Raw genomic sequence first — 13640 nt, 5'->3', positions numbered from 1 at the left:
GCCATCTGCTCTGCTGGGAGATACTCACCGCCCGCCCGCCCCGCGCCTTATAACCACTGAGCCTGCTCTTGTCAATCGGGAATCGAAACAGTTGAGGACATTCCTTATATATCACGCCCCCATTTAAACTGAATTCCCAGGCAGTTCTGATAACCTCCATCCTTTTGTCAGATTCCACTAACTACTAAATCAGTACCAAGGTGGCAAAATTCAGTGCATCCGGATGCATTACTAGGAACGGGATGGTAAAGTCTCCTTACCAACCACATTACCTGAGGGACGAGGTAATGCCCACCCCATCCCACCCCCCCGAAACACAATAAATACCTAATCGAACTGCAGAATTATTCTGAAATAGAAGTTGCCGATTGGAAAATATGGGGAGATACTAACACGTTAAGAAGTTATTTCTGCACTTTTCCTCTACCCAGAAGCAAGAGTTCACAGAAGCATTTGTGTGCACTCATGGATGAAGCGAAGCAGGCTCTGCAGCCCTTGAGAAGCATTGGCGAACCTGAGAGGTTACTTGAGATTATGAAGATGTTTGCTTGAAGCCTTGCCAGGTTAAAAGGCCAGAAGCCTCATAAAAGTAACTACAGTTTGAAATTCTTGAAGATCCTTTTTAACCCAACTAGCGCTTTTGATGCACAACACAAAGGGGGTAAAATTCTTTCATTCGGTGACAGGTATGAAAATGAAAAACTTTTATGAACTCAGTTTGTTCCACATATTAAACCAATGACCAGAATGCTACTTTCAAAAGTATTTAATGGACAACTCTCTACAAGTGCATGATGTTTTCAGAAAACTGCCAGTCAAAGCTAACAAGGAGTCACTCAAATGGCCTCCAGATATTTCTTCGTATTTGCAGGCAGTTTCTTACATGGGGTAATTATCCAAAGCTTAACATCTTTTTGTAACACCTGTAAACCCAGCCCTAAGAAAGTTGTCACTTACTATGCTTCTAGCCAAAAAAGCAGCTATAGCCTACAGGATTCTGTGTTTTCCCCTCTCCATCTCTTCTACATGAAGGAAACAATTTTAAAATTAAGTATATAAATTTGAAGAAACAGGTTTCTTCTATAAATGATACAGCCTTACGTAGCCAGAATGGCACCATCAACCACATGAGAGGTATCAACAGCCGTGGGGGAAACCTCAAGGTTTGAAGACGCACAGTAAAAAATACCATGAAAGGTAAAAACCCACAGAAGAGCTTGAGAAAGACTGAGCATGCTTCCTGGAATAGATGGGGACTGTTGCAGAGAAAAGCAGAAAATTGTGGGGAGCAGGAGCAGAGCGCATGGGAACAAAGAGAGAGCATGGCTGGGTGGCAAGAACCCTGAACAGGAAGACTCCCAATCCGAAATATTTTGTAGCAGGCCCCATTTGCAGAATATAACATCTAAGGGACCTATTGAGAAGAATGACACTAAATAGCCATCATAACGTATAGGCTTGAGCAGAGATTTGGAAACCCATTAAAAACACCGTTTAGCGCATGGATCTTATTAATGAGCTTTCAGCACTCTGCACAGCCGCAGGGAAACTGTTTCGTTTCACCGATACATGAAATGAAGAACAATTCTGTAATCCCAATATGGATTAAACAATGTTTATTGGGAAGTTTGATGATACCGTATATTCCGGCGTATAAGACGACTGGGCGTATAAGACGACCCCCAACTTTCCCAGTTAAAATATAGAGTTTGAGATATACTCAACCACAGATTCTCCACCCGGCGTATAAGACGACCCCCGACTTTTGAGAAGATTTTCCTGGATTAAAAAGTAGTCTTATACGCCAGAATATACTGTATTTAATAGGTGGCATGTTCAAGTTTCCTGTTACTGTAGCTTAAAAAAACAGATTACAACATGCATGTAAAGAAGTAAGGCAAATATATAAAAAACCAGCCTGTCTCCAGACCTGCCGAGATTTAACATTTGTTAGAAACCCAATAATCTGGTTTGCCTGCGTTGCTAGCTTTCGGTTGCTCAGGAACTCCAGTATCAGTCTATAAAAACACAAATGCAATGTATATTGTGCATTACATTTTCCAACTGCAGTCAATAGAATCAAATGTATTTTATGATCACCGGGAAAAGATGAGTGGAAAGCTTCTACTCCACCACAGTAACAAGATAAAAAAGTGTCCAAAGAGAAAGAAGTGCAATGGAGCTATTGGAAAGGAGAAGTATCATTGGAGAAAGGCTTTTGGAAACATAAAGAAGCATGAAGCAGAGGCTGACTTTGGGATGTGCCAACAAGTTGGCTAACGTTTGCAACATTCCTTGCACAAGTATGCATAGAAGTTTAAAAGATACCTAATGGAAATATATTCTGGGTATCTCTGTTCACGGAACAGCAGAAGTGTACCCATGGGAAGTGAAATGTATTGAGATGCGGTTTTGAAAAATCGTAGAAATACCTCTAGCCAACTCATTTTCAGTGAGTATTCTGGCAACTTCTGTAACCTAATTAGTATAGCAAGCTGCTGGGCAACCAATTCGCTCAGTGAAAAAACAAACAACGGCTATCCTTACTCTCCCATTGTATCAGGGTGCAGAGTTTATGATGCAGGATCTTTTCCGAAGCTATAGTGAAATATGGACTTTTTAAAATCTGTTGGGTACATTAAACAGCAGTGTGGGCCAAACAGAAGGCGGCAGGTGACAGCAAACCAAGGCCTCTGTCTCTCTTTCCCAACCTGTTGCTCTAAGTAGAGATGCACAAGCATGGGGAGTCTCCATACAGAATACTTGACAGAAGGCAGCTTACTGACCACCATACTTTTTGCTCAGACAGGCATTTCACTATAGCTCTTTGAAACATTGCAAAATAATTCCCTTGCAATTGATCATTTGCTGAACAGAAATAAGAGCACTAATGGATTCTTCATTTTAATCATAAAGAGGAATGTGAAGTGCGTCACGTTATAGCTTTGGCTAAGAAATAAGTCAAATAAGTTTTCCGAGTAATGAGCACTGCCACGCAATTGTGTCAGAATTCAGCTGCGATTCAAATACATTCAAGATGAGTCTCCTGTACAAGGCACCACCCACTGTTCGGTTCATACCCAGCATGCATTGCTTCTGCTCCCTTTGAAACTGCTCTCTGAACTGCTGCACTGCAGAGACGCTACTTGCTTCTTTGCTCTCCTCATAAATCAGAGACAAGTGGTTTTCAGGTTGGCTTAGAGCTGCGGAGGAAGCTTGCCGGAGAGTGACCATTTCCTTTTCTAAAGTTAGTGCAAGCTGTTCAGCAAGTACCTTCTTTCTTCCTACCCTTAGTGGTTTTATCTTACAGGCTGGTGGCAACGATCCGGTGAGGTTATGAAGGCACTGGAACAAAATCGTTTGGTGTCTGTAAAGCAGATTTGTTAAAAAAAAAAAAAAAGGTCGGTTACCATTGTTCATAAAAATTCACCAGCAGAAGTTTAAATGTAAACCAGAAGCTATTCAGAACATGAAGCACCGTACTTACGCTTTAACTGAAAGGTGAAAAAAGGAATTTCCCTTTGGAACAAAAGCGAAGTATGGGGAAAGGCAGAAGCAAGCAGGGCTCAGCAAGATATACTGACAGTAATGTTCCCGGAGGAGGAGGTATCAGGTTACAATTAAGGTTTAGAGCAGGAATGAGGAACCTGCAGTCCTCTAAACCACAACTCTTACCTTCCTGGTTGTTGACCATGCTGGCTGGGGCTGATGAGAGCTGGAGCCCAATAGCCTATGGGGACTGAATTCCCCAGTGCCTGGCTTTTACTTAAACAATCTGTTTAAATATTGTGCTCAAAATATGCATTGTAACTGAGATTAGTATGTTTAGTATTAGTAATCTTTGAAAAGGAAAATGAGGTTCTTTGAAGCTATTCAGTGAGCTTCAAAGTTCCTTGACCAAGGCAATGAAACCCTATGTGAATTAGGATATAAACATGTTTGCGTAAGTGAATTAAGCCATAACAGATATGTGTTTCACAACTTGAGATTGTATTGCATTTAAAAGCTCTTTCTAAGGTAGAACACTTGGAAGAATATTCACTGATCATGTTCACAGTGAAAACCTGTCCCGTAAAAAAATGTCCTCTAAAACGACTGAGCAAAATTCTAAGGAAGTTAACATGTATTGTCTATGGCTGTGCCCACCAGCTTCTACCTGGTTTGCTTGAATACCAAATTCAAAGTGGGACATCATATGTTTCCATAAGGTAGATAGCAATGTTAGTTCTGAAAATTCCACAGGGTGCCTTGTTTCAAGTTTATATCATCTTCATTGAAAGAAGCCGCTGTAATTATAGTTGTGGGGTCTTCTATGCTCACCTATGGAGATCACTTAAAATGTTTACAAGAGAGCCCAATAACCTACTCATCTAGCTAGCATAGCACAGCTATTCAAAATGGTCTTAGATTGCTAGCACAGCAATGTCTATAGCTGTCATGCTCACAAGGCAAAATGAGGTGAGAAAGGTATCTTCAGCTTTTCAATTGCCATTACCTGTAAAATACTGTTAAAGTTCCTTCGAATGGTGTTTTGAGATTCCACTTGAAGACAGTGCCATTCAGATTTCCGGATTTACAAGAGATGAAAGTATCAGGATATTCTTTTATTGGTGCACACTCCATCTGTTCCTGCAGCCATGTTTTTATGTGAATCAATGTATACTCAGAGGAAATGATTTGAAGTGACACCTTGTGTGATACTGCACAAAGTGCAACAAGATCTTTTATGGCACCTGCAGCAGGGACAGAAAAGCACTCATGAAATTAAAACGGTGTGCAGAGCATTCAAAGCATCCCTTCAACTGTTTCCCCTTCATTTTAAATCCTTCAATTAAGCAAAATCCTAGATCAAATCTGAGATCTAGATGTTGCATTCCTTTAGACTAGCTTATTTTATGATTGGAAGGCATTTGTGGTAAATTTTTGCTGCCCTATTGTAAACTCTTGGTGCCAGTCAACAAGCAATTTAAAATCAGCTTAACAATGCTTGTTTGGTGACAACATCCCTCCCACATTCTGCATATCATCCCTAAAACCAACCAAAAACCACCTCTTCATCATTCAGGTGTCTGCTTCAGAATTATTAAGTCATCTTCCTAGTGACACAAATTAAATTTGAAGCTTTCATCCAGACCAGAGTGGGATGGAATGAGAGAGAGAAAAGACACTGTTTAAGAGACGGGGAGAAATGTTAAGTGTTCCATTGTTTTTTTTAAAGTAATGTTTTGACTCTAAAGAAAACTATTGCTACCTATTCAGCTCTTTGGGAGAGAACTGGCAAAATACCTAAGTCAGAAACCAAGTAAACCTGTTCTGGGTTCAATTCCTGATCAGGTCTGCAAACTAAAGTCAATATTTCATATACTACAGCAGGTAAGCTTAAAAAAACCTAACTAACCCATAGTTCTAGCTTTTAAATAAATAGTCCAAAAGTACAGCAAGTAGTTACCAATCCCTGCATAAAAGGTTTACCTGTGTATTTATAATCTTTTAGATTTATCGAATATTTTCCAGCAGAAACCTCAGCCAGACTTAATAAAATCTTCCCACATAATAAAGCCATTATTTTGCTTTTCTGCAGACGTTCATCATCTCTGCAGCTTCTCTTCGTGGCGTGTAACAGTACCACGCAGCCTACTTCATGCAATGCCAAGAAAGGGGACAGCTCGGTAACTGCAGTGAAGTTTTTTATCCTATCCGCCTTCACCTGAGAAGGTTCCCCACTGCACTCCTTCCCATTATGGCAATCTAGCTTGATCCTTTTAAGCAGCGGCTCCAGTTGCCAGTGGGATGCGGATTCTGCCAGCGCAGCTTTCTTCAATGCAACTACGCTGCAGCGGCACTTAGCTGGGAAAGCTGAAGGGCATTTCCGACCCATTATCAAAGATAAACGGACATCACTGAGCAGCCTGTTCAAAAAAAGAAAAATGCTGACTTAAGAAACAAAAAACAAATGCAGGATTGGCAGTGCACTGTGATCTTCTCTTGATATATTCGAGATTTACTGTTTCTTCATAGTAGCAAAAACATACACTAAAATGTACCTTGCATTTATACCATATAAATCTAATGTACATTAATCAAACTCAGGGTTTTATTTATTTATTTTTGCATTTTCTTTCGGAGCAATTCTTAACTTTTCTATTTTCTATTTTTTAATTTTTGCAGTTGTAGGCTATATAATGTTTACCACTAACAGCGTTTATCTGTAGTCGATGTATAGGATTTATACAACTTACAAGTCATATGTGTCCATTAGTTTCACTCCAACTACTAAGTTGTCCTCCACCACACGGTACCAAACCTCCTGTACAAGCTGCTCTTTGCCTATAGATGGAGTTGATGTGCCATTATCCAACGGTTCATCCCAGAGGGAAACAAGACCTGCCTTTCAGGAAAAAAATACACACATTTACACATATGCCCAAAACAAGCCTGTGTCACAGTTCAAACAATTCCAGAACCAGGAAAACACTACTATTCTTCATATATTTCAGCTAAAAGATTAATCAGTATGGTACACTCCAGTTTTACAACAAAAATATGCTAAATAGTTTCCATAACCCTCTATAGGGTTTTTTTCCCCCAACCCACAGCTGCAGCTATTTACCTACCTGACAACTTCAAAAACTGCGCCCATTTTGAATTGTTCCTTTGTTCTAATTTGAGAGAGAATTCCACTAATTGGTGAACAGATAAGAGTTCTGTATTACTCCACATAAACTATGGAAAGGAACCAGTGATTGCAATGCTTTGAGCTAAAAATATGTGTATGGCATAGGAACCTTTCTGTGATAGTCATGTCCTTAAGCAACAAAATTTTGTACCTCTATTTCCTTAGAGATTGGCTATTTTTGGCTTTAGTGGAAAAAGGTTGACCCCAAACATAGAGAAATATTTCTTACATGGTTACAGCTACCAATGTGTGACTTATGCAAAGTATTAGAAGCCTGTGTCCCTACCTATTATAGAAAAATGGAAACAAAACTTGTTCATTTTTTTTTTTTTAAAAAAAAGCATGTCTCTGTTACAGGAAAAAAATAAATCTTCATGTAGTATACCTTTTCCGCACTTGGAAGACTATGTTTTTGGTCTTGAACTAGGTCAATCAATGCTCCACAACTTTCCACCAGAACCTTTTCTTTGAGCCGTAAATGCTGCTGTAGCTCTCGAACAGAAGCAAAGCCAGCCTATGGGATACAAAGGGAGTTAGAGAGTTCATGATGATGACATTGCAAGAGTAATGCTTTTCTTTTGCAAGATATTAAAAGACCGGTATGAGCTAACCCTTGTAGATTCCTCTCCCATTGTTAAAAATAAAATAAAAACCATAGCTTAACATAGAAATGGGAAGTTCTGGGGTTGCTGTGATAATTGACAAAACCGACAACGCAGAGTGGAAAATCTGTAGCTACTCACTGCAGAAATTGTGCAGCTACCTGAACTTTGGACATCAAGTTTCTTTCAGCAACCTGCTTTTCTTTTATACTACCAGTCTTCAGCTAGGCTGATGTTTTTGCTCTTTGCATGTATCACATGGAAACCTAAACTGCTAATCTGTAGCCCTCCAGATTTTGCCCATCTACAACTCTAAATTATGCCAGTAAAGGCTGAATGGGAATGAATGAATTCCTACCATTCCTGGCCATTGGCATGTTCCCATCAAAGGTCTTTATAAGTGTTTCATATGAATTCACAGCAAAGTAGCAGCTAAGGTTATACAGTATGTGTCATCCACAGTAGACAGCCACAAAACATGATGTAAAATAAAGTCAGCAGCAAGGCACGTACATTAAGAAAATCATCATCATCTCAACATTAGGCTTCCAAGGACGTATACAAGGCAGTAGAAGGAGGCCAGTCAACAGTGCGGACAATAATTCCTAGTGCTTATCCCTTATCTTAATTTGGGTTGGAAAGTGAATCATGGGCAATAAGCCTTTCTTTCCTAGCTTCCAAACAAACTAGTGATGGCTATCAGTACTTCAAAACTTGCAGAGAGCAAGGCTATAGCCCTGTGCACATTTACCTGAGAGTAAGCCCCACCGCCTGGGACGCGGGTGGTGCTGTGGGTTAAACCACAGAGCCTAGTGCTTGCCGATCAGAAGGTCGGCGGTTCGAATCCCCTTGACGGGGTGAGCTCCCGTTGCTCAGTCCCTGCTCCTTCCAACCTAGCAGTTTGAAAGGACGTCAAAGTGCAAGTAGATAAATAGGTGCCGCTCCGGTGGGAAGGTAAACGGCGTTTCCCTGTGCTGCTCTGGTTCGCCAGAAGCGGCTTAGTCATGCTGGCCAATTGACCCAGAAGCTGTACACTGTCTCCCTCGGCCAGTAAAGCAAGATGAGCGCTGCAACCCCAGATTCGTCCGCGACTGGACCTAATGGTCAGGGGTCCCCTTTACCTTTAAGCCCCACAGCATACAACGAGGAGCTTAGACACTGAACACTCCAGTAAGTTAAGATTCCCTCCACACAACACAACTCAACAGTAATTATAGCAGGGAATACTCAGTACGACTACCTGGTTCTGCATTTGCAAACATCAACGAAATTTTATGATCCAAAACAGAGTTTATGCTGCATGAAAGTTTGTTAATACAAAACAAACCCTGAGTGGTCAAGACATATCAAGAGGCAGATAATGGATCCAAACCTGCAATCTTGCTTCAAGTCCTTTGATAGTAAGGAAGTGGTTCTTTTGTAGCTCTTGTGTAGAATGTGAGTCATCTTCATAGCTTATGTTATTCTAAAGACGGGCAAAACATATTTAACTCTATGCCTGAAAGTAAGCGAGGCACGAATGTGGAAAACTCTGAGCCACATTAGGACAAAGTAAAAGCCTTCCATTCATGCGCCACCCAAGTGAAAATGACAATTGTATCCACTTCAAAGCCTACATTTCTGTATTTTTATAATAAATGTTACATATAATTATAATATTGTAGATTTGATGCAATATAGATCTATTAAAATATATGTACTTTAATTATACTCCAACCATTAAAAAAATATTCCACACATCTACTGGTTTTTAGTTGAAAGATGAGATTGATAGTACACAGTAGCCCGGTTTGGACATAACTGCAGCTTGTTCTTAGGTAAGCTTTAAGTATTTGGCTCAAGCACTTCCCATCTCACCTCCACAAGATCAGAAGCTTCTGTTCCTGTTTCAGATTAACCAGTTTCATGTGCAATTGATCTTCAATGTGCTTTATTGAAACAACTTAACTACAGAAACTATTCTTTTAAGTTGAGTTGTTCCAACAGACCACAGTTAAGATTCACCAGTTCATTTGAATTTGGATAACTCTGCAAAATGCAGTTAATCTAAAAAGGAAGCTTTTTAATTCTCCCTTGTAGCCATGCCAGGGATGGGAGCATATGCAAGACAAAGAGGCATGGTTCAGCGTTATGCCAAAACAAGGCAGAGTTATGAAAGGCATTTGATTCTGCAAGGCACACCTTCTTCCAAATTTGAATCAAAGCAAGCCACGAAGCAGATGACTCCTTGCAAAATACCTTTTACCGAAACCTTTCCCAACAATTTCCCCAATCAGTAAATCTTACCACATGGTGAACATTTCCAAAATTTGATATTTGAAATGTGTTTAAACTTTCTGAGATGGAGTCAGTCTTTAGAAGAACTAAGATTTGCTCCGTTCCAATGCCAACAAAATCATCTACCAGAACAGACCTCACATTTTTCCAGGAAGAAACCACCTGCAATTGGAAATGTTTTCATTTCGTTAATATCTACATTATGCACATGAAATTAAAATATTCTCATACTGTATTAGATAGCTTAAGCTAGTATGGTGCAGCAGCAGCAGCAAGACCACAAAGCACCAACTACAGTTATAACGGACATTTCAAGCAATTATATTCTTCAATTAATTTCAAGAGCGACAAACTTTGTGTGAATCCATCCTTAAGAAATGGAGCATGGGCGTTTTTATCATCTGCTGTGTTATGCATACTTAAAACTTATTTCATTCTTCTGAAATTTATTTCTGGTGCACCTATGTTCACTGAGCACACAAGTATCTGGTTTTGTGCCTTTGTTCAGGACTTCATTTGAGTGAGGACTTAGCCCCAGCATCTACGTATATTCAGCCCTCGAACGAGTTAGAAAATTATTTCAAAATTGCCTCCATGACTCCACAGAGAGCTTCAACACGGAGTAACTACCATGAGCTCTGGGTTAAGAGGAATGGCTTTCAAAGAAAGTAGAATGACACCTAGGTTGGCATCAGCTCCAGCACATCTCACTACCCCTATTACACACAAGAGGTTCTGCAAGCATCAGAAATCCAGTATGCATTTGAAGCTTCCATGAAGGCAAAAGGCTTCCCTATTCATCTCAACTGCTAGGAAAATCCTCCTCTGGAGGAGAGATGTGGGAGCCAACTTTATGTCATCTAGCTTGTATACCAGCTGTTTGCCATCTACTCATCACCTCTCAACTTATGGGTAGCCAGGCTCCCTAGAATGCAGTGAAACCAGTACTATAAACAGTATTGTTTGTGAACTCTAGTTTTCTATTGTATTTATCTTCTCATCATTTTTGTAATACAGTACAGAATTTATTCTGTGTTTTCCAAATTGTGTTTTTTTTTGTCATTTTGAATTTACCGATATGTTCTATTTGAAATACAGAGCACTGGAAATACAATGTTTTGAATGTTTGCTGTAAGCCGCTTTCGGCCCTGCCTATTGTGGAAAAGCAGAATATAGGCAAGCTCCATCACTCAATACGTGCAACAGTTTCTGCAGAGATTTGTGTTGAGCGCATTGCATAACGTAAGAAGGCAGAACCTTTGCAAGCCTAAGAACAAAGTATCGGATCAATACCTGTAAATTACGCATCCATAGAGCACACACATCTCCTGAAGCAAAGGTTACAACAACCAACTGGCTGTTTCCTTCCACTGCTGCTACTTGTACAGAACAGGGATTCTCATATGGAAGCTGGTGAACATCTTTTGGCAGGCCATCTTGGAAAAGGATGACTTGGCTTTTGCTTGTGACTACGACAACTGACGTCCTGAACTTGCTTCTCACGGCATCGGCTTCGCAAACGTGCACACACGATACCATGCCGCCATAAGCATGAGGAACAAAATTGGCCCTTGTTAGCACTTGCTGTTTCTCCACTGCGTAGGCAAAGCACTCAGTACCCCAGATGAATGCATCTGATTTGGGAACACTTTGCCCATTGCCTCTCTCTGTCAAACAAGCAGGTCTTGTTCCCAGAACAACAGCACCCTGACCCTTAATCTCACCCGCCCATTTGATGGAACAAAGCCGAACAGGGGCACATAAAACAGTGCAAGTTTGGGGAGAAATGTGAAACAGGCTTTTTTCATGGCTCCATAAAACTGTTGGGCCAGAAAGCAACTTTATGGGTTCTTTCAGTTCATAATCCAATTTAAAATGCAGAACCAGCTCAAATTTGTTACTGTTATGAAGCAAGAGTAAATTATATTTTGTGTTCTTCTTCGTCTTCTTTTTCAATAGAACACAAGGGTGAAGGATTCCTGTTCTGAAGTCAGATCCACAGCTGCAATGAATCATTTCCACACCATCCTCACAATCGCTAAATGACCCAGTAGACATCTCAATAAACTGTTTAGTACAACTGTCAAATGACATTCTCCTGACGTGCAATTTCATCACTTTTGTACCACCGCCCTGTGTGGATTTCAGTTTTGACAGCTGGAAAATCAGGAGTTCCCCATTATATGACAACAACTTCTCCATCAACATATTTCCTTAAAATATGTCCACTGCTAGAAGGCCATGAGTTTTTCTCCTGCTTTTCATTAGGATAATTCTTCTGTTTAATGTAGCATTTGATCTGAGCAGCATTTTTCCAATCTGAAAAATAATAAGTGTTTGGCAATATAGCAATAGAAAGCAGATCATTTTAACCTCAGTAAGGAAGGATCAGTCTGCGCCCATAAAGAAGTCACATTCACACAAATAATTCAGTTCAACAAAACACTTCCAGCTGGATTCTAAGTACGTTTATCTAAGTAAAGAGGGCACTTCCTGATAACTATACCTAGGATTGCAGCGTTTAACCCGGCGTGGGGAGCTTCAGGCCCCACGGGGGGCCAAATACAGTCCTCCAAGCCTCTCCATTGAGCCCTTGAAAGCTGCCCAGGCCACATCTCTCACCAGCCCTGCTCTGCACTCTCCTCAGCTGCAATTCCCAGCAACTGATATTCAGGGGCATACTGCCTTCAACAGTGGAGGGAGAACATAGCCTTTCTGGCTAATTGTTATTGATGTGGCCCCAGAAGGCTGCAAGTGAGGCTGAATAAGGTCCCCTGCTTTCACCCATGTACTGTTTACACTTAAAGATGAGTTAAAGCAGAAGGGTACCTTCTTTAGCTGCCAATCCCTATAGAATCTATTCAAGAAGTAAGGTCCACTGAATCCAGTCCTGGGATTAGTCCAGCCAATCCTCACTAGTGACAAACATCTAAATATCTGAAATTAGACAATTTTTAATCAGGATTAGACACAGAAATCTAGTAAATCGCACATGTGATGTCAGGACAAATTACAACTGTCCAGCATAATCAAGCTTTCCCCAGGATGTAAATTACCTCAACCAACAGGCCTTAAAGTCATTTCTTGCTTTGGAATGGAAAAGTAATGGTGCTACAAATAGCTAGGTTCTAACCTAAAGATGATCCGGTTTCTCAGATACAGTATTTCATCCTTCAGTGGCCACCTATAAAATGTCTACTTATAAGCAAGCCCCACTAAGCTCAATGTGTTAAAGGAGTACAGTATACAATAGCAACCTCAAAGGAATGTCATAGGGGATACACTACTGCTATGGAATACAAGAGACAGGCTCCAAGGTGACCAGTTGCAAAGGAAGACAAGCCTGTAACTTTAATCACTGTGTGGAAGTTGACATTTTGAGAACCACAGCTGGTCATGCTATCAAGGGAGATAAAATCTAAAGAGTTTATTCTGAACAGCTACAAAAAATACAAGAGCTTTTGTATAGAGCCAGTGATCACATATGTTCTTTTTTAAAGGAAGTGTTGATTCTAAAAGTAAATGCACATGTGATCTTAGTTATCTGATGGTGTAGGACACAAATGACACATAGGCTTACAACCACTCTTTTCTCTATCTGGTTTTTGTGGGAGGAAAATAGATCTGACCCACATGTGAGTAAAAAATAAAAGAATCAGCTGGGCACCTAGACTCAAAACGTGGGGCTTTGCACACTCTCCAGCCAGAGAGAGCCCCCAGCAAGGTTTAAAACAGTCACAGTTAAGCAACAACATGCTATGGGAATAATTTAGTTTGCTTATAGAGCTCGCCCTTCTCTCTTGCACTCTGGCAATAAACGGACCTCACTCTGTTAAAGTAAGTTTAAAATGCTTTGCTTACAAAATCCAAAGGTCCAATTCATGTGCTGTTCCATGCAGCAGCAAGGAGAACACAGGTGGAATACTATTGGGTAGAAATTACAGAATATAAATTTCAAGCATGTAGTCTGAGCTGGGAGCCCCACTGAACTCAATGGGGCTTACTCCCATTTAAGACAAAATCGAAAATTCTTTCTAGTAGCACCTTAGAGACCAACTGAGTTTGTTCCTGGTATGAGCTTTCGT

General features: G+C 40.4%; 1 protein-coding gene across 2 annotated transcripts; it reads right to left on the bottom strand.

The window, feature by feature from the left end:
- Positions 1-2879: 2879 nt before the first annotated feature.
- FANCB (FA complementation group B) lies at positions 2880-12077 on the bottom strand. 2 transcript variants are annotated; one of them, XM_033147380.1, is made up of 8 exons: positions 10849-12077; positions 9565-9717; positions 8651-8743; positions 7062-7190; positions 6240-6388; positions 5473-5909; positions 4496-4733; positions 2880-3367 (listed from the first exon to the last, which is right to left on the bottom strand). In XM_033147380.1, exons 1-8 carry the CDS (start codon positions 11761-11763, stop codon positions 2962-2964), a joined length of 2520 nt encoding a protein of 839 aa, XP_033003271.1. In that variant the 5' UTR covers positions 11764-12077; the 3' UTR covers positions 2880-2961. The 2 variants fall into 2 exon arrangements, with proteins under 2 accessions (XP_033003271.1, XP_033003273.1); XM_033147382.1 differs by lacking the exon at positions 9565-9717.
- Between the last annotated feature and the right edge of the window lie 1563 nt (positions 12078-13640).

Source organism: Lacerta agilis, chromosome 4, assembly GCF_009819535.1.
Source record: "Lacerta agilis isolate rLacAgi1 chromosome 4, rLacAgi1.pri, whole genome shotgun sequence".
Taxonomy (NCBI): domain Eukaryota; kingdom Metazoa; phylum Chordata; class Lepidosauria; order Squamata; family Lacertidae; genus Lacerta; species Lacerta agilis.
Note: the sequence above shows the minus strand (reverse complement) of the source record. Positions and strands in the feature narration are given on the sequence as shown.